Source organism: Zootermopsis nevadensis, unplaced genomic scaffold, assembly GCF_977971745.1.
Source record: "Zootermopsis nevadensis isolate Lab colony 2312 unplaced genomic scaffold, Znev_1.0 Znev_ptg000002l, whole genome shotgun sequence".
NCBI lineage: Eukaryota > Metazoa > Arthropoda > Insecta > Blattodea > Termopsidae > Zootermopsis > Zootermopsis nevadensis.
Genome location: NW_028259134.1, coordinates 7,450,070 through 7,471,789, shown reverse-complemented (window position 1 = coordinate 7,471,789; position 21,720 = coordinate 7,450,070). Strand labels below are relative to the sequence as shown.

General features: G+C 38.2%; 2 protein-coding genes across 6 annotated transcripts; one reads left to right on the top strand and one right to left on the bottom strand.

Moving 5' to 3' along the window:
- The first annotated feature begins 3,819 nt into the window (after positions 1–3,819).
- On the top strand, positions 3,820–5,560 carry LOC110839436 (regucalcin-like). Its single transcript, XM_087357003.1, has 3 exons — positions 3,820–3,868; positions 4,005–4,117; positions 4,696–5,560. Exons 1-3 carry the CDS (start codon positions 3,820–3,822, stop codon positions 4,921–4,923), a joined length of 390 nt encoding a protein of 129 aa, XP_087213129.1. The 3' UTR covers positions 4,924–5,560.
- A 3,278-nt stretch (positions 5,561–8,838) lies between these two features.
- On the bottom strand, positions 8,839–21,636 carry LOC147875051 (uncharacterized). 5 transcript variants are annotated; one of them, XM_087348632.1, is made up of 4 exons: positions 21,366–21,636; positions 18,089–18,425; positions 14,911–17,167; positions 8,839–14,012 (listed from the first exon to the last, which is right to left on the bottom strand). In XM_087348632.1, exon 3 carries the CDS (start codon positions 16,027–16,029, stop codon positions 14,911–14,913), a length of 1,119 nt encoding a protein of 372 aa, XP_087204758.1. In that variant the 5' UTR covers positions 16,030–17,167; positions 18,089–18,425; positions 21,366–21,636; the 3' UTR covers positions 8,839–14,012. The 5 variants fall into 5 exon arrangements, with proteins under 5 accessions (XP_087204758.1, XP_087204762.1, XP_087204747.1 ...); XM_087348636.1 differs by having other exon boundaries at positions 18,254–18,425; XM_087348621.1 differs by having other exon boundaries at positions 14,911–18,425.
- Positions 21,637–21,720: the final 84 nt, after the last annotated feature.

The window sequence follows — 21,720 nt, the reverse complement described above, 5'->3', positions numbered from 1 at the left end:
CACAGAAAACATAAGGCACAACAAGAACAATAAGACACAACAAAACAACACACCACACTCACAATAAAACAACTCATAATATTACAAAACCATATAACCTAAAGTACATAACTTAAAAATTAATACCAACTAGACATAAGACAGTAACAGTAATGAATCACACGTTTCATCAGGACCTTCTCTTCACTTCACTACACTTATGAAGTCTTCCCATCCTCACCCCAATTTACACCCCTTCACTGCACCCACCCACGTATTCCCTTTACTTCACCTCATTTATCACTTTCCTAACCTTCTTCCTAAACGTACTTGGTTTACAGGAGAGAGTCCCTAAAACCTCAGCAGGTAGCTGGTTCCAGAGTTGGATGGTCCTATTTACAAAGGAATATTTTCTGATATCTGTTCTTTGTTTTCTGCTCCTAACTTTCCGAATATGATCGACCCTGCTCAGGTAGTATGGCCTTTGCAATCTGTCACCTATAGCTTTCCATGCCCGATCTCCCGTGTACGCCTTGAAGAGAGCACATATTCGTGCTATCTTTCTACGCTGTGCCAGGGTTTCCCAGTTCGAATCGCTCCTGTGATATGCAAATTTGCATGCTTTATTTTGCACCCGTTCTAACGCATTTATCTGCCCCTCCCTGTAAGGATCCCAGCACGCCGCCCCATATTCCAGAATCGGACGCACTAGTGATGTGTAGGCTAGACTTTTAGTGTTACTATTCCCCTTTTTGAGAACACGCATTGTAAAATGAAGTGCCTTCCAGGCTTTCTTCACCGTATAATTTACTTGATCAGCCCAGCTTAAATCGCTGCTTAAGAGTATTCCCAAATATTTACAACTGCTCATTTCCGGAATTATTTGGTCCCGAAACAAATAGTTTAGTGGTTCCTTCACCCGACTTCTCGTGAAACTAACTGCTTTACTTTTACTTGGGTTAATTTTCATAACATTTTCAGCTGCCCATTCCCCCAGACTGTTTAGATCCATCTGCATCTTTTCTATATCTTTACTATTTATAATTTTCCTATATATTATACAGTCATCTGCAAAAAGTCTAATAGTCGATTCAATGTTCCTCCAAATATCATTTACGTACGCGAGGAATAGCAGCTTATGCTGAGAAAATTTTTGTCAAAAATGGAAAATAAATGTTTTATATGTGATGTCTATTCACATACAAGTGCAGTCACTTCACACAACCTTTTCAACTTTGTCTCCCTTCCTACATCTACTTTGATATATTTTATTTAGAACCACTCCCAGACACTGGACTACCACCAGCCCATGCTCATAACCACAGGCCACACAAGATAACACAATGACACCACATAATATATACAAATATAACACATTTATCCATGATTTTATCTATTTTAGGGGTTACGATATAAATGCAATAAAGAAGAACACAGAAGTTTTACTAGAAGCTAGTACAAAGGTGGGGACAGAAGGAAATTCAGAAAGAACTAAGTACATGTTAGTATTCTATCAGCAGAGAGGTGGGAAAAATCATATTACGGTGGTTAATAAATCCTTTAAAAGTGTGACAAAGTTCAAATATTTGGAAACAACAAGAAGTCAAAATGATATTCATGAGGAAATTAGGGGGAGACTAAATTCCAGAAATGTTTGCTATTTCTCAGTTCAAAATATTTTATCTTCCTATATGATTTCTAAGAACCTAGAGATTAAAATATAAAAAAAATATTTTGCCTGTTGTTTCACATGGGTGCAAAACATGGTATCTCACTCTAAGGAAGGAACACAGGTTGCAGGTGTTTGAGAATATCTGTTCCTAAGAGAGAAGAGGATGGGGTATGGAGAAAACTACATAATGATGAGCTTCAAAATTTGTATTCCTCCCCCAATATTGTCAAGGTGATTAAGTCAAGAATGAGATGGGAGGGGCATGCAGCACGCATAGATAGGGCAAGAGGTGTGCACCGGGTATTGGTTGGGAAACCTGAGGGGAAGAGACCGCTGGGGAGACCTAGACATATATGGAAGTGTAATATCAAGCAGGGTCCATGAGAGATAGGAGTTGAAGCAGACTGGATTTTGCTGGCCAAGGACAGGGACCAGTGGAGGGATTTGGTTATTTCGGTGATGAACCTCTAGGTTCCGTAAGCCATCTAGTTAGTTATTTTAGGGTTAACTAGTGTATTATTTACAACAAACTGTTACATAACCTCCATCATTGAAGCACCATGACTGAATACAACCTGGCACCAAGTGACTATGCCCTCTTACGTGAGATGAAGAATCCCCTGCGTGGTCACCAATTTCCCGATAGTGACACCTTACATGATGCTGTCAGGGAGTGGGTACGAGACACCCCCAAACAATAGTTTTGTGAGGCAATACGGAAATTGCCAGAGAGATGGCAATGGTGCATCGACCTCCAGGAAGAATATTTGGAACGGGCCGAAGTGTAAACTGGGAGCCACCGCCATCAAGTATTGCATAATTCAGGTTAGTCTAAATCATTTGTATACACCCCTCGTAGTTTATAAATCGAAAACAATATTTTTTAGCAGTCTGTGTGTGTCCACCGGGCAGAGAACGATTCAAAGAGAGAGAGCTTGGAGACAGATAGGTCTGCTTTTTGGGTTGTTTGACGTAACTAGTCATTACCCTGACCGGAGCCTGAGCCTTGGGAGGTTTGAGGAATTTGTGTCAGTTTGTTCTCCTTTTGAATTTATATATTTTTTTAAAATACATTTTGGTAATTTGGGAGTGCATTTATTTTGTATTTTGGTTAACCCCTGTGATAATCCTATGCCGTATCACCTCCCGGCGTCTGGGATTATTTTGATCCTGTCACGGCCGGTAGGAGAGAAAGCCTGAGGAACAGAGCTCCAAAAACAGGAAACACAAGGGGGTCAGGCTCCAATTAAGCAAGCATGCGGGGGAATGGCCTGGGTATGAGGGGTATTATCTGGGGCTGTTCCCAAGGGATTCAGTCCCTGGAAGCGGTCTAGCCCTGTTTCAGTCCTCTCTCTGAGGCCTGAATACTATACTCTGTACCACAGCATCAACAAGAGTGTTCAACATAGTGAAGGCAAAGGCAAAAATAACAACAAATGGAACAGCAATGAAAATATGATCTGCAACAATGACCCCTCATCAAGCAGGTCTCCTACCTACCTCCTAGGAAATATGTGACTGGCTGATAGACATAGACAAGTCCATAACATGTTTTTCACTCATAGTAGAGCGGGAAGAACACCTAACAACAACTACAGGAGTGTGTAACATGGTCACAATTGCAACCAACCAAAAATGTGCGACTTATGTATGAGTTAATCCTATGACCACCTACATCCTAACTCAGGAATGAAATTGCACTTTATTAGTGAATTATAAACTAACATTACCTAGTATATAACAACACAAGGTCTGCAAGATTGGAAGTTTGTGCAATATAAAAGTAGGCTTTATGAGTTCTTCCTAGAACTACTTGTTTCAAAAGTTTAAAAGAACAGTGAATGATAAAACAACCAAACTAAAACCTGTGTGTTCTCAGCAACAGAACTGATCAAGCCAGGCATGAATGTGAGGCATGGACATACATGGAATCACATATTTATATTGTTTTCTTGGCTCTACAACCCGGTTGTTGGTTTTTGCCGCCTCCTGTTTCAGAGGTTTCTTGGTCATGAAGTGTGAATTTATGAGTAGTGAGTGACCAGCCCACTGACTCTGCACAACTTCTACTCTATCCTGATTTAACTGCCAGAGCCATCTAGCAATGAATCAGGAGAGACTTGGGTGAGAAATGGACACTGAATTTTGCTTACGAAACATCTCATATCATGCCTTACATCTACAACATGGAACTGCCAGCTTTTCTTCCCCTCCAAAGTAAGTTCTGCTAAGGATTTTTATCACCCTTAAAAATCCATCGACCTTGGTCGGGATTGAACCCACGAACTTTGAGTCCACTGAGGATGACATATATTTATATTAATACTAATATAAACATCACTTTCATTTTCAGCCAACAGACGTACAGCTTTTGATTTTGAGGTAAACGATGTTGATGGAATTCCAGTTGGAATGGCTATTGATATTGAAGGAAAACTATGGGTTGCTTGCTTTGATGGGAGTCAGGTAAAGTGACTAACATAGTATTAAACTGTACAAATAGTTTGATCTGAAGCTTTCACGGCAACAAAGTATAATGAATTCTTCTTGGGGTACCAGTCATGTGAAGTGGTTGAAAGAAGAAAACACCTAGTTAGTACCTTCAGTACCTTGAGCATGAGGATGAAGATCATTGTAAAAATTTTGGTGTTTTCGCCTTTCAACTGCCTGACATGGCTGGTAGCCCAAGAAGAATTCATTGTATAAATAGTTTACAATGTAATGTTGCAGAATTTGGATGTATAATTCTTGTCATATAAGTGATAAAAAGATGGTCCTACATTTATTCTTTTTTTATTTATTGGTATCAGTAAGTTCATTAAACTTTGGAAGATACAAATATTTAAATTACTAATTCTTATCACAAGTATTTTGATGGTATTTGCAGTGTCACATGACAACAGTGTACATTTAACCTTTGATGTTCAAATCAGTGAATGTTCATTTCTTGTGGATAATTTATCTAGATATTTTATCTAAAAATATTCAAGTAGAATAATTTATCAGTTAAAGTATCGTATTGGTCATGTCTATATGTGTTTTAGGTGATTAGAGTGGATCCTGCAAGTGGGAAACTGTTAAGTCACATCCCTATTCCAACACCACAAGTGACATCTGTTGCCTTTGGAGGACCACAACTTGATGAACTTTATGTCACTAGTGCAGATATTTTGACTGAGGAACAAAAGAAAATGTACCCAGAATCTGGTGCCATTTTCCGAGTCACAGGTCTTCGAGTCAAAGGGCTCCCTGGTCAGCCTATCAAATTGTAAATAATCTTATTTTCCAACAAAATACAATGCAAAAAACAGTGAATACACAACTTCCTCGCCCTGTTACTTGTATGTCAATTGTCTGCATATACCACTGACTACTATTACAAAGTTAAAAATTCTGAACTATAAATTTCTTCATCTTCTGAATTGTGCTACTATTGTTAAATTTTTTTTGCCTTTATTGATTATCGTGATGATAGCAGTTTAGCCCTTTGAAACCAAAACTCACCTAAATAATATTTAACAATTCAGTTTATACCATAAAGAAAACCTACTCTTCAACATTACAAAAAACAACTTGTTAATGATGTTTAAATATATAAAAGGAAATAATTGTAGTTTACAGTGAGAATCACACAAAATCTGTAAATATAAAATGAAGAGTTATTGATCTTTCATTTTTGAAATGATTTTTATATGTTCATTACATAAATGATAAATCACACAAGAACTTCCCATAATAAAGTGAGTAGCTATATAGATTTTAAAGCTAAACAGTCATTAAAAATGTCTTTATACTGTTACTTCAGTTGTACTTTACTCAAAGGAGTGTATGAAAATCTGCTTGTTAATATCGGAAAAATGTATGAAACTCTGCATAAAAGTAATATAATTTCATTCATCTGGGCCATAATTCATAGTACTTATTGATGAAAGTATATTCTTATTTCATACAAGCAATATTTTAGATGTAGATTATAGATTATGTATAACTCGAATTATACACCATCTTTGGGGTTACGCGAACAAAAAAGGTTGAATACCACTGATTTAAAATACTATTCTTTTCAAAATGTAACATTTCCTATACAATATTGTATGTTGCAAGCAATCAGCCATTTTGGAAACTGAACACAATACATTTTAAGGGACCATTAACGAATATTTTAATTACCCCCGTATATATACGTGTTAATGACTGTGCATGCAAGAAAATAACAGAATTAACTAACAGTCCCCAGGTTACAATTCAAAAACACACATATTTGCTTTCTTACTGCTCAATCTATTCTGACGCTCGGTAATCAGCATCCCTGCTTTTGAAAAAACTCTTTCACAAGGCACCGAGCTGCCTAATGCACAAAATATTTCACGGACAACCATGCTGAGGTGTGGATAATTGAACTGATGCGCTTTCCACCATTGCAAAGGATCTACGTTCCTTGGAAGAAATACTTCTTCAAGGTAACGATTTAAGTCTACAATGGCTCTTGATGTTGCTCTACCTCTTCTTGGTGGATTCTTGCAACTGATATGTCAATATAATTCCACACGCACAATTCATCTGCATCTGTAGTGACCGTTGCTGAATGTGGTGTGGTATCAACATTATGGTTGACTTTAGATGCAACCAGTGCAATCACTTTCTGCTTGGCATTTTCTGAAATTTGTGTATCAGAGAATGCCAACATTTTAAAGCAAGGATCAATAAATGTGCAGAACATGAATGTTGTGCTTTGTTGCAGACTTCCAAAGCTTTCTCGTATTGATCTAATGGTTTCTTCAGCAGAATGTTGCAAACATTCTTCAGGCCAATTTCAAGTAGGATGATTAGAGATGCTGTGGCATACTTTTCTCCACTCATTGTTTTTGTAACTGACTGGAATGGTTTAAGGACTTGTATCAATTCCCGGATTATCTCCCAGTCTTCAGAAGACAAAACGTGAAGATCTTTATCAATTAATGCTATTGTAGCTTTAAGTGATTCCTCTAGTAGTGCGAATCATTCTAACATGTCATAAATCGAGTTCCAATGAGTTGGTACATCGTGAATCAATTTAAGTGCTTGTCTGCCAGTGTTATTTTGTTGGTAAGTTATGAGTTTCTCATTAGCATTGGTACTCCTCTTGAAATGAGAAACGATTGTTCTTATGAAGATTTCTGTCTTTTGGGTTGTTGCGCTGTGTAGACTGGTCGATCAGTCTAATCAGTCTACACAGCGCAACAACCCAAAAGACAGAAATCTTCATACTCACCGCTGTGAAAATCTCAAATCTTACATATTGTTCTTATGTTTTCAATGATTCTTTGCACATTAGGAATTTGCAGTCCTTCTTTCACTATTAAGTTAATAGTATGTGGGAAACATATTATGTGACACAACTTTGTAGATAGGCAGTTATGAGTGTGCAATTGAAATAAATTATTTAAAACTGTAAAGCATCATTATGAAATTATAACCATGCTTTGCGCCATATTAATGGAAGGGTGGGTGAGGGTTAATAAGATATAAACAAAATATTATATAGATATTGCATAATAATATTATTATACGGGTAGGCCTACAGCAATTTGTATAGTCAAATGCATTATTATTATGCTCCATGTATGATGATATGGACAATATAATTTACTTAATGTACATTATAAGACAGAATCAAGTTTTAAATGAAACGTAATGAAATGTATAGAAATCGTTTATTTAATATTTACCGACAATTTAGGGTTTACCTATTGTAGCTGTCAAATGTTTATTTAGTATTCCTGCTTCATATTTCGCAAGTCCTAGATTCACATCTGTGCCCACAGACCAGCTATCATTACATTTTTGAAAAATTTCCGAACTGAACAAGTAAATGAACATATTTATTTGAAGCATTATGTTATATTTTATTTGAATTTAAAGCAAATCCTTTAAAGTCTGGTTCAGTGCAACATTTACAATGGTCTTTATAAGGTCAACTTCATATAGGTCTACTATTTTTACTTTTGACACAGTTTCAGCTATTTTAAGATAGGTACCAGGGATGAATTTCTACAAAAAGGGCATTGAAATGTCAAATTCTGTGGATGCAGGGAATTTCTTGTCCACATGAGCAGCTATCAACCATACAGATCCCTGCACCATGCATTTAATGAAATGAATATCATTTGAAAGAAACACTGTTTACTTGCTACTAATCATATTATTGGTACAAATGGCGCAGCTAAGAGCGATTCTGGAAATACTTGCTGCTGTGCAGTTTGGAATATTTTATCTTACGAACTGCAATCTATCAAGAAATGTTTTGATTGTAATGTTTAAAACACACAAGGACTGAAATTTTACACGTTCTTTTGTGTGGGCATGACATTCGATCTCTCACAACAAGGAAAGAACACAGACTGAGAAGACAAATGCCATCTGGAATGCTGCGACATGTATTCTAACTTGAGGATGTCTAAGAATAGTTTGGTAAAGAGAACATTTGAAATAACAGGAGTGGGGACTGAAGTAACTGAAAATTAACTGGCTGCTTAAATTGCACTCATCAGATGGTATACGAATGATACACCAAAGATGATGAGATGGGCAGGACATACAGCACACACAGGAGAGATTATAAATGCGCTGGGGACGGAAGAACACTTGTGAGACGTAGCATAGACGAGAGGGAAACATTAACTTGCATCTTATATGTGATGTGTGGGTATGGACTGGATTGATCTGGCTTAGCTTCAGACTAACTGTTTTTCTAATGTTAGGAACCATACAGTGCATGAAGAGAGTTTGGTCACATTCACAACCAGATTGACTAATATGCCTATCACAACCTTTCTTTCCAGTGTCATACAAACCCTGAATGCCTCAAGTGTCAGAAGAAGCAGAGCATCCAGATGAACAGAAAGTGCTGCATCAAACATGGAGATGAATATTACAGAAACTGTAAGAAATACTGGGACAGAGGCCACTTTGACGACTTGCATTACAACTGTGTGGAGGACCAGTTGAGGAATGGTATAGGAACAATGTGGAAGACTGGGAGAATGATTGCTGCTACTTATATGATAACACACTACCATAAAGCCACCACTTCCTCGGTGTTTCTTGTTGTTGATATTTGCGTCCTGCCAGGGCACTGTTGGTCTAACTCCATGTATAATCAAGGGAATGAAGTTTAAGGTCCTGGTCCACTTAAAATATCCATAGGCTTCTAATATGTCACACATTTATTTGGGAACTGCATATATTGTAACATACAGTTACATCACATTCAGAAAAATTGAACACTCTGTTGTTTATTGCTTTCCCATACGTGTGATACAGCATCTTGTTCTGCTATGCTCGTTCATACACTTCAGTCAGATCTCCCCTTACCTCTGTGTAGATAGCTCCCCATTTCATTTAGCGTTTCTTTCCCGAAGAAGCTGTGTCATTCCTGTTCAATTATATGTTCCACAGGACCGTAACACTGTATTTTGCCAGCATGTAAATTTTAACTTAAGTCTGGAGGGGAAAGTAATTTATCTGTACCCCATAGGGTTTATGACACCCTTGGTGCATCAAGTTGTCATTGTCAACTTTCATGTCATACAAGGAACCATAACACCACAGGAAACTAATCAGAAATTGAATGTATTTTGTAGCAACAAAACCTCTGAAAATTAATGGGACTGCAAAACATGTAAATTTCATTGAAATGTGCATTACAGTACAATAATTATTTAATTTGAATTTTTTAATATTCTGTTTCAACTGTTTTAAACTTATGAACAGATACAGCTTATTCCAAGAATGCCATGAGAAACCATGCAACAGAATATATAATATTTCACCTTAAAAATATATATATATATATATATATATATATATATATATATATATATCACACACAAGAGAATGAATACATTTAATTTGTTTAAATTACCAAGCGAGGAATGATTACATTTCACTGATTAAATTCCATCTGCTTAAACAAAAGTTGTTACTATTTTAAGGTACGAATCTCTCTGTAACTTGTAGAGGCAAAGCACCTCAATTCTGTTCTGTTCTTTAGATTTTTTCCATTGTCTTAATTCAATCCAATTGATAAATTTTTGACCTTGTTACAGGTTTATTGGTGAGCTCTACAAATTAGGAATGCTGGCAACAAGTATAATGCAGCGATGCATTAAGCATCTTGTTTCTGAAGGAGATGAGCATTCCTTGGAGTGCCTCTGTAAACTGCTGACAGAGAAGTAATCAGTGGTGAACAAAATCTCCAAGACGTACTAAATGCTGATGTAATTCTCCAACTGAAGCACAACATGAAACTGGGGAGCAGCCTGACAGATGAGATTAACTACTATGAGCACCTCTGCTTGCAGTGTGCAGGTAAGATAGAAATGCTACAGCAGGACCTAAAGAACAAAACTCGCCAATATCAGCTGGACCTGGAACAGGAAAGTCCACCCTGATCAAGCACGTGGCCCTACGCACAAAACTGGCTCATCCTGCGACATGGGTTATCAGTGTAAATCTCAATAAATTCAGCCAGGAACTGAGCAGACTACCAGCAAATCTAGAAATGTCACACGTAAAGGATTTTCTTCTGAAAGTCTCTGGGATCACAGCAGCTTTTGAACCCTTGTTCAGAAACAAACTGGAAAGAATGGAGAATGTCTGTTTATTATTTGATGGACTTGATGAGGTAAGTTCAATTCATACAGACAAAGTAATTCTCTTACTGCAGCATCTGCAGGTAACCCAACTGAAGAATATTTGGATTACCACACGGCACAAAATGAAGAAGGAATTAGAAGACAAATTGGATACAAACTCTTTCTCACTACAATCATTTCCATACAAAGATCAGAAAAGCATGGTAATGAAATTCTGTAAAAGTACCAAGCTTAGCATAAATAAAGAAACTGTTGTTGAGCTGTTGCAGTCAACACACACAGCTATAAGAGACAGCAGTTGGCAGTTCGCGGGCACTCCCCTGCATTGCATGCTTCTGGCCGAAGCCTTTGTAGACCAGCCAAATATTTACCATCAGAAAGAAAAAATTGATCCGGACTTATTTCAGCTTTAAACTAGACTTACAGAGAGAATATTTGATATTTACTGTGAGAAATATACAATCGACATGACAAAAGCCGGTCTAAACTGGTTCCTGAAAAGAATCGCAGTAAAGCCACTTCCAGCCGGCCTCAATCGGATGTGGGCCCTAGAGGTGCTGGGAGTGGCACAAACCATGGGGCCGTTCGCATGGTTTGGACGGACGATCTACGGCGTAGCCATCTTGCGTGTCACGCTACTAGTGCTTCTTCGCGGAGAGGGTACATGGCACGGATGCATTCCCTTTGGTGCGAGATGCATCCTGAGCACTCCGGTCTCTCGCAACAAAACCTGCGAGACTATGTCAACCATCTTCGAAGGAAAGGCTTCGACTTTGAACCGCAAGATCCAGTTGCAGCTACGCCGCAAGTACAAGCGGAAGAAATAAATATCGCACCATGTCCTCCAGCTGCGGCTGTTGATGTCGATATTAAAACGCGGTTCCACCAATTATTGAACTCCTGTGAACATCTGAAGGACAGGCAGCGAACAGTTCACCACAGAATATCGCTGCGGGCCAGACATTTGGCCGAAATGAATGAAATCCTAGATGAATTCCTAAAAGATGATTCTGAATGGAGAATGTCTGTTTATTATTTGATGGACTTGATGAGGTAAGTTCAATTCATACAGACAAAGTAATTCTCTTACTGCAGCATCTGCAGGTAACCCAACTCAAGAATCTTTGGATTACCACACGGCACAACATGAAGAAGGAATTAGAAGACAAATTGGATACAAACTCTTTCTCACTACAATCATTTCCATACAAAGATCAGAAAAGCATGGTAATGAAATTCTGTAAAAGTACCAAGCTTAGCATAAATAAAGAAACTGTTGTTGAGCTGTTGCAGTCAACACACACAGCTATAAGAGACAGCAGTTGGCAGTTCGCGGGCACTCCCCTGCATTGCATGCTTCTGGCCGAAGCCTTTGTAGACCAGCCAAATATTTACCGTCAGAAAGAAAAAATTGATCCGGACTTATTTCAGCTTTACACTAGAGTTACAGAGAGAATATTTGATATTTACTGTGACAAATATATGTGCGGTGCACCTTCCATCCGCAGGCACAAAGTCACACACCTTTTTTTATATGGATGACTTAAAGCTTTATGCTGCCAGCGACAGTGGCATTCAAAGTGCACTGAACACCGTGCAAGTACACTCAGGATATCGGCATGGAATTTGGATTGGACAAGTGTGCAGTTCTGCATTTGAAAAGGGGAAGAAATAGGGATTTCGGCGAAGATGTGCAATTCGTGGACGGAAGTATCATACACCATCTTGAAGCCAAAGAGTCCTATACATATCTTGGTGTGAGTGAGAGTCACGTCCAAGATGTCTCCAAGGTCAAAGAGGCTCTGTGCAGCAACTATAGACACACCCTACGACATATTTGGAGTTCCGAGCTCTCTGGTAGAAACAAAGCCACTGCCACCAACATGCTTGCTTTTCTGATCCTGCTCTATACTTTTGGAGCAGTGAAGTGGACAGTTAACGAGTTGAAAAACCTGGACAGGGCCACCAGAAAAATGATGACCATGCACCGAAGTCTTCACCCTAAATCTTCCCGCCAACGCATATACCTCCCGCGTTATGTTGGAGACAAGGCCTCTTGGGTCTGGAGAATCTTCACAACAGGATAGTTCTGGGTACAGCTCATTCCATCATTAATAGCTCTGATCCCCTCTTGACATTCGTATGTTCGCATGAGTCTGCGGGTGTAGGGGCGTTTATATTTCAGGCGGCAAAGAGAGGAGCAAATGACCTCGGACTTGACTTCGACACCAGCTCAGTTGGACAGCGAAGACAGTTGCTCCTCTTGACACTGACGTCAGATCAATTCAAGGGCACTGTTAAGAAGGCTGAGCAAACTTTGTTGCTCAAGCAACATGCAGATAAACCCATGCATGGGGCCTTCTTCAAAAATGTAGAAAAAATGGGCTTGTCAAACGACCCGACATTCGCCTTTCTACGGTCGGCTGGACTAAAGTCTGAAACCGAGGGTTTCATCTTAGCATGCCAAGATGGTGTTGTTAACACACTTGTGTACCGCCGAATGGTGATGGGTGTGGGGGTAGCGGATACTGTCTGCAGGGCATGCCGAATGCAACCAGAGACGTTGATGTATCTTTTGTCGGCATGTAAACATTACGCCAGCTGAGCCTACATTCATCGACATAATGCTGCTTTACGTATACTCTACTACCACCTGAGACACTTTTACAGCATAGATAAGACCCCCATTTTGCCGTACGCTCCTGGGGACATTGAGTCTGTCGTTGAGAACGACAAATGTAAAATTTATTGGAACTATTCGTTCCTCACTACCAGGCAGTTAACAGCCACTAAGCCTGACATCGTTCTCATCGATGCCTCTGGATGCACTATGTATGTCATCGAGTTTTCAGCCCCGGCTGAAACCAACATAGTTGTGAAGGAGGCTGAAAAACGGACCAAGTATCAAGACCTTGTATTTGAGCTAAGACAGCTGTACCCAGGATTCACTGTCAAATTAATCATCCTTATAATCGGAGTTCTTGGAGAAGTCAAGTCGTCACTGCTGGCCAACATTAAGCTTATTCCGGCATGCCAGCGTAATGCTGAAGCATTATACTCAGTCGGATGCAAAAGGCCATGCTTCTTGGGTCGCTCCAACTACTGCGAGCGCATGACCCCAACTCACTGTAGCCACCCATCTCGTGGTTCGAGCCGTGGCTACAGTTTCACCTGGGCTGCAAGCATCTGAGTTATGATGGCAACATGCCAGAAGTTTTTGGCTGCTTGTGGACCAATTAAACAATTGATCATAATAATAATAATAATAATAATAATGGGGAAGTCTTTGCCTTTGGATAAAAGCTGCTGGAATAAAAAGCTAACCATGCAACTACTTCAAAATTAGCCAATTATTTAAACCACAAATTATTAAGATATGCAGGTTTCAACAATGTTATGCTGAAACACAAAACAGCCACTTCCCCAGCAAGAGAAGCTCACCCCATATTTACTGCCACATTCAAGCTGGTCAGTGTTCTTTCTTCTACGCTTATTCATTTCCGCAGCCTTCTCAGATATTTCTGTTATATAGAAAACGAAATCAATAAGGTCAGTACAACCTATTCTGATTTCATTCTGAATGACACCATTCAGGTTATGTTGCCTGCCTTCTCCTTAGCATGCATTCTTATCTTGTGGGAGTAATAGTTGCTGCTACTCGCAAATGTCCCGGGGCAGTGTGGACACTTGTAAGGTCTTTCACCCGTGTGCTGTATTGCATGAGTCTGCAAACAATAACCCACATGTAACAATGATTATGTTAAACATTGTTACTGACTACTCTAATTTATTTCTTAAATTAAGAATGGAATAATTTTAAATGAGAACTGTTATTAATAAAGCATAGATAATAAAGGAAACAGGAAAAATTTAGTTAGAGGAGGAGTGAGTATATTTGTTAAAAATAATCTGAAATTTAGCCAGATAGAGCTAGTGCAATTTTGCAAGGAGCAGGACATTGAATGTTGTGCTGTACAACTTGATATAATTTTTTCTAAATTATGTTTTTTAGCAATATACAGAGCACCAACAGGTGACTTTGAAACATTTATTAACAAGTTAAACAGCATTATGGACTACCTTTACAAACCGAAAACGGAATTTGTCATCTGTGGGGATATAAATATTGACTATCTCTCTGAAAGCTGCCATAAGCAATGTATAAATTCTCTTTTAGCAACGTTTAATCTTACACCTACAGTTAGCTTTCCCACAAGAATTCAAATTAGCTCAAACTCTGCCATTGATAATATTTTTGTAGATAGTTACAGGTTTGAACACATTTCCATTAAACCGGTAATAAATGGGCTATCTGATAATGATGCCCAACTATTAGTTATAAAAAACATAAACCTTATTTCTAACTTTCGCAATGATAAGAAGGTAACTAGAGTGATAAATGAAGTCACTTTAAATGAATTTATACAACATCTCAGTAGTGAAGATTGGAAATTATTACTCAGTGGTGGTGATATGGATTCGAAGTTCAATTCTTTTCTAAACATCATTTTAAGCATATTTGAAAAACGTTTTCCTACTAAAACAGAGAAAAAATTGTCTGAAACCAATGTATGGATAAATAAAGGAATCAAAACATCATGCAAATGTAAGCGAGCTCTTTACCTAACTAGCAGGTCCAGTAAAGATACGAGATAGATGTTTGTGTGTGCTCGTGAAATTTTTCCACCAAAAATTATTGATGGCATCTATTCCAGGAGCAGAAAAATTCTTTTTGCCAGTAAAGGCACATTTCACATCTTGTTCGGTGATTACTAGGGGCACATCATCATCCTCTAAATGGCGATCGCAGAACTGCCTAAAGAGACCAATGGCCAGAGAATCTATGTTTAACGGAAATCTAGTTTTGTAGAGTTTCTTCCAGAATGACTCGACCTGCGTTGCTGTTGGCGGGGTATGAACGACCGCAGTGTTCTTGCTGAAGAGACGGGAAGGGCATACACGAAAGATGGTGTTCTCCTTTACGGCCCTATAACGTTTCACTAACTTCTTCCTGTTCACGGTTAGTGCCCGTATTTTGTCCAGAGAGTGTTGCTTGATGGTCTGCAGCGTATTCTTGTTCAATGTGTAATATTTGGCCTTGAAAAAGCGGGCAATAAGCCTCAGCTTGGTGGTAAATCTCCGACCAGAGTTTACATACTCAATCACACAGCGAATTCTGGATACCAGTTGCCTTTCCAACTTTAACTTCGCGTCCAGACGTTTTGTTTGCTGCTCAGCTTTTTCTGCCACCTTAGACGGGGCTGGGGTTGCTAATAACCTAGCTGCAGCGTAAACGGCGCAATTGATAGTAAGCAGATCAGAATCATCTTTTAGGAATTCATCTAGGATTTTGTTCATTTCGGCCAAATGTTTGGCCCGCAGCGATATCCTGTGGTGAACTGTTCGCTGCCTGTCCTTCAGATGTTCACAGGAGTTCAATAATTGGTGGAACCAGGTTTTAATATCGACATCAACATTCGCAGCTGGAGGACATGGTGCGATATTTATTTCTTCCGCTTGTACTTGCGGCGTAGCTGCAACTGGATCTTGCGGTTCAAAGTTGAAGCCTTTCCTTCGTAGATGGTTGACACATTCTCGCACGTTTTGTTGCGAGAGACCGGAGTGCTCAGGATGCATCTCGCACCAAAGGGAATGCATCCGTGCCATGTACCCTCTCCGCGAAGGATCACTAGTGGCGTGACACGCAAGATGGCTACGCCATAGATCGTCCGTCCAAACCATGCGAACGGCCCCATGGTTTGTGCCACTCCCAGCACCTCTAGGGCCCACATCCGATAGAGGCCAGCTGGAAGTGGCTTTACTGCGATTCTTTTCAGGAACCAGTTTAGACCGGCTTTTGTCATGTCGATTGTATATTTCTCACAGTAAATATCAAATATTCTCTCTGTAAGTCTAGTTTAAAGCTGAAATAAGTCCGGATCAATTTTTTCTTTCTGATGGTAAATATTTGGCTGGTCTACAAAGGCTTCGGCCAGAAGCATGCAATGCAGGGGAGTGCCCGCGAACTGCCAACTGCTGTCTCTTATAGCTGTGTGTGTTGACTGCAACAGCTCAACAACAGTTTCTTTATTTATGCTAAGCTTGGTACTTTTACAGAATTTCATTACCATGCTTTTCTGATCTTTGTATGGAAATGATTGTAGTGAGAAAGAGTTTGTATCCAATTTGTCTTCTAATTCCTTCTTCATTTTGTGCCGTGTGGTAATCCAAATATTCTTCAGTTGGGTTACCTGCAGATGCTGCAGTAAGAGAATTACTTTGTCTGTATGAATTGAACTTACCTCATCAAGTCCATCAAATAATAAACAGACATTCTCCATTCTTTCCAGTTTGTTTCTGAACAAGGGTTCAAAAGCTGCTGTGATCCCAGAGACTTTCAGAAGAAAATCCTTTACGTGTGACATTTCTAGATTTGCTGGTAGTCTGCTCAGTTCCTGGCTGAATTTATTGAGATTTACACTGATAACCCATGTCGCAGGATGAGCCAGTTTTGTGCTTAGGGCCACGTGCTTGATCAGGGTGGACTTTCCTGTTCCAGGTCCAGCTGATATTAGCGAGTTTTGTTCTTTAGGTCCTGCTGTAGCATTTCTATCTTACCTGCACACTGCAAGCAGAGGTGCTCATAGTAGTTAATCTCATCTGTCAGGCTGCTCCCCAGTTTCATGTTGTGCTTCAGTTGGAGAATTACATCAGCATTTAGTACGTCTTGGAGATTTTGTTCACCACTGATTACTTCTCTGTCAGCAGTTTACAGAGGCACTCCAAGGAATGCTCATCTCCTTCAGAAACAAGATGCTTAATGCATCGCTGCATTATACTTGTTGCCAGCATTCCTAATTTGTAGAGCTCACCAATAAACCTGTAACAAGGTCAAAAATTTATCAATTGGATTGAATTAAGACAATGGAAAAAATCTAAAGAACAGAACAGAATTGAGGTGCTTTGCCTCTACAAGTTACAGAGAGATTCGTACCTTAAAATAGTAACAACTTTTGTTTAAGCAGATGGAATTTAATCAGTGAAATGTAATCATTCCTCGCTTGGTAATTTAAACAAATTAAATGTATTCATTCTCTTGTGTGTAATATATATATATATATATATATATATATATATATATTTTTAAGGTGAAATATTATATATTCTGTTGCATGGTTTCTCATGGCATTCTTGGAATAAGCTGTATCTGTTCATAAGTTTAAAACAGTTGAAACAGAATATTAAAAAATTCAAATTAAATAATTATTGTACTGTAATGCACATTTCAATGAAATTTACATGTTTTGCAGTCCCATTAATTTTCAGAGGTTTTGTTGCTACAAAATACATTCAATTTCTGATTAGTTTCCTGTGGTGTTATGGTTCCTTGTATGACATGAAAGTTGACAATGACAACTTGATGCACCAAGGGTGTCATAAACCCTATGGGGTACAGATAAATTACTTTCCCCTCCAGACTTAAGTTAAAATTTACATGCTGGCAAAATACAGTGTTACGGTCCTGTGGAACATATAATTGAACAGGAATGACACAGCTTCTTCGGGAAAGAAACGCTAAATGAAATGGGGAGCTATCTACACAGAGGTAAGGGGAGATCTGACTGAAGTGTATGAACGAGCATAGCAGAACAAGATGCTGTATCACACGTATGGGAAAGCAATAAACAACAGAGTGTTCAATTTTTCTGAATGTGATGTAACTGTATGTTACAATATATGCAGTTCCCAAATAAATGTGTGACATATTAGAAGCCTATGGATATTTTAAGTGGACCAGGACCTTAAACTTCATTCCCTTGATTATACATGGAGTTAGACCAACAGTGCCCTGGCAGGACGCAAATATCAACAACAAGAAACACCGAGGAAGTGGTGGCTTTATGGTAGTGTGTTATCATATAAGTAGCAGCAATCATTCTCCCAGTCTTCCACATTGTTCCTATACCATTCCTCAACTGGTCCTCCACACAGTTGTAATGCAAGTCGTCAAAGTGGCCTCTGTCCCAGTATTTCTTACAGTTTCTGTAATATTCATCTCCATGTTTGATGCAGCACTTTCTGTTCATCTGGATGCTCTGCTTCTTCTGACACTTGAGGCATTCAGGGTTTGTATGACACTGGAAAGAAAGGTTGTGATAGGCATATTAGTCAATCTGGTTGTGAATGTGACCAAACTCTCTTCATGCACTGTATGGTTCCTAACATTAGAAAAACAGTTAGTCTGAAGCTAAGCCAGATCAATCCAGTCCATACCCACACATCACATATAAGATGCAAGTTAATGTTTCCCTCTCGTCTATGCTACGTCTCACAAGTGTTCTTCCGTCCCCAGCGCATTTATAATCTCTCCTGTGTGTGCTGTATGTCCTGCCCATCTCATCATCTTTGGTGTATCATTCGTATACCATCTGATGAGTGCAATTTAAGCAGCCAGTTAATTTTCAGTTACTTCAGTCCCCACTCCTGTTATTTCAAATGTTCTCTTTACCAAACTATTCTTAGACATCCTCAAGTTAGAATACATGTCGCAGCATTCCAGATGGCATTTGTCTTCTCAGTCTGTGTTCTTTCCTTGTTGTGAGAGATCGAATGTCATGCCCACACAAAAGAACGTGTAAAATTTCAGTCCTTGTGTGTTTTAAACATTACAATCAAAACATTTCTTGATAGATTGCAGTTCGTAAGATAAAATATTCCAAACTGCACAGCAGCAAGTATTTCCAGAATCGCTCTTAGCTGCGCCATTTGTACCAATAATATGATTAGTAGCAAGTAAACAGTGTTTCTTTCAAATGATATTCATTTCATTAAATGCATGGTGCAGGGATCTGTATGGTTGATAGCTGCTCATGTGGACAAGAAATTCCCTGCATCCACAGAATTTGACATTTCAATGCCCTTTTTGTAGAAATTCATCCCTGGTACCTATCTTAAAATAGCTGAAACTGTGTCAAAAGTAAAAATAGTAGACCTATATGAAGTTGACCTTATAAAGACCATTGTAAATGTTGCACTGAACCAGACTTTAAAGGATTTGCTTTAAATTCAAATAAAATATAACATAATGCTTCAAATAAATATGTTCATTTACTTGTTCAGTTCGGAAATTTTTCAAAAATGTAATGATAGCTGGTCTGTGGGCACAGATGTGAATCTAGGACTTGCGAAATATGAAGCAGGAATACTAAATAAACATTTGACAGCTACAATAGGTAAACCCTAAATTGTCGGTAAATATTAAATAAACGATTTCTATACATTTCATTACGTTTCATTTAAAACTTGATTCTGTCTTATAATGTACATTAAGTAAATTATATTGTCCATATCATCATACATGGAGCATAATAATAATGCATTTGACTATACAAATTGCTGTAGGCCTACCCGTATAATAATATTATTATGCAATATCTATATAATATTTTGTTTATATCTTATTAACCCTCACCCACCCTTCCATTAATATGGCGCAAAGCATGGTTATAATTTCATAATGATGCTTTACAGTTTTAAATAATTTATTTCAATTGCACACTCATAACTGCCTATCTACAAAGTTGTGTCACATAATATGTTTCCCACATACTATTAACTTAATAGTGAAAGAAGGACTGCAAATTCCTAATGTGCAAAGAATCATTGAAAACATAAGAACAATATGTAAGATTTGAGATTTTCACAGCGGTGAGTATGAAGATTTCTGTCTTTTGGGTTGTTGCGCTGTGTAGACTGATTAGACTGATCGACCAGTCTACACAGCGCAACAACCCAAAAGACAGAAATCTTCATAAGAACAATCGTTTCTCATTTCAAGAGGAGTACCAATGCTAATGAGAAACTCATAACTTACCAACAAAATAACACTGGCAGACAAGCACTTAAATTGATTCACGATGTACCAACTCATTGGAACTCGATTTATGACATGTTAGAATGATTCGCACTACTAGAGGAATCACTTAAAGCTACAATAGCATTAATTGATAAAGATCTTCACGTTTTGTCTTCTGAAGACTGGGAGATAATCCGGGAATTGATACAAGTCCTTAAACCATTCCAGTCAGTTACAAAAACAATGAGTGGAGAAAAGTATGCCACAGCATCTCTAATCATCCTACTTGAAATTGGCCTGAAGAATGTTTGCAACATTCTGCTGAAGAAACCATTAGATCAATACGAGAAAGCTTTGGAAGTCTGCAACAAAGCACAACATTCATGTTCTGCACATTTATTGATCCTTGCTTTAAAATGTTGGCATTCTCTGATACACAAATTTCAGAAAATGCCAAGCAGAAAGTGATTGCACTGGTTGCATCTAAAGTCAACCATAATGTTGATACCACACCACATTCAGCAACGGTCACTACAGATGCAGATGAATTGTGCGTGTGGAATTATATTGACATATCAGTTGCAAGAATCCACCAAGAAGAGGTAGAGCAACATCAAGAGCCATTGTAGACTTAAATCGTTACCTTGAAGAAGTATTTCTTCCAAGGAACGTAGATCCTTTGCAATGGTGGAAAGCGCATCAGTTCAATTATCCACACCTCAGCATGGTTGTCCGTGAAATATTTTGTGCATTAGGCAGCTCGGTGCCTTGTGAAAGAGTTTTTTCAAAAGCAGGGATGCTGATTACCGAGCGTCGGAATAGATTGAGCAGTAAGAAAGCAAATATGTGTGTTTTTGAATTGTAACCTGGGGACTGTTAGTTAATTCTGTTATTTTCTTGCATGCACAGTCATTAACACGTATATATACGGGGGTAATTAAAATATTCGTTAATGGTCCCTTAAAATGTATTGTGTTCAGTTTCCAAAATGGCTGATTGCTTGCAACATACAATATTGTATAGGAAATGTTACATTTTGAAAAGAATAATAGTTTAAATCAGTGGTATTCAACATTTTGTGCTCGCGTAACCCCAAAGATGGTGTATAATTCAAGTTATACATAGTCTATAATCTACATCTAAAATAAGTTAAATAGATTACATAACTGATTATTCAGTGTTTATCATAAAATAATATATATATATTTTAAATTTCACTTACCACCTAAGATGTCTTCTCGTACCCCAAGTTGGAGACCACTGGTTTAAACAAAGTTAGGCGTACACCTAACCTAACTGTAAACTTTCATTTTAGATACAAAGTATTAAATACAATATTCTTCTAATAAAGTAGTTTATTTTAATTTTTTAATATCCATAATTTAAATACAACTTACACATTCTGAATTTTCGACATGTTAATTTCTGTAATTTTATTATTCATTCGCTTATATTCAGGCAGATGTCATAGCTTCCATTAGTTGAGAGGCCAGCTCCAACGAGTGCCATAAATATATATATATATGCTCATTTTCGGATACTTCTTTGTATTTATATTCTCTTTGCATTTGAATATT

What these genes read in the sequence shown, in the direction of transcription:
- LOC110839436 (XM_087357003.1), top strand. Translation starts at nt 3,820, where the DNA reads ATGCCTTACATCTACAACATGGAACTGCCAGCTTTTCTTCCCCTCCAA. An exon ending in AGCTTTTCTTCCCCTCCAAA is followed by an intron (nt 3,869 to 4,004) that starts GTAAGTTCTGCT and finishes TTTCATTTTCAG; the next exon opens with CCAACAGACGTACAGCTTTT. An exon ending in CTTGCTTTGATGGGAGTCAG is followed by an intron (nt 4,118 to 4,695) that starts GTAAAGTGACTA and finishes TATGTGTTTTAG; the next exon opens with GTGATTAGAGTGGATCCTGC.
- LOC147875051 (XM_087348621.1), bottom strand. Translation starts at nt 16,029, where the DNA reads ATGGTTTGGACGGACGATCTATGGCGTAGCCATCTTGCGTGTCACGCC.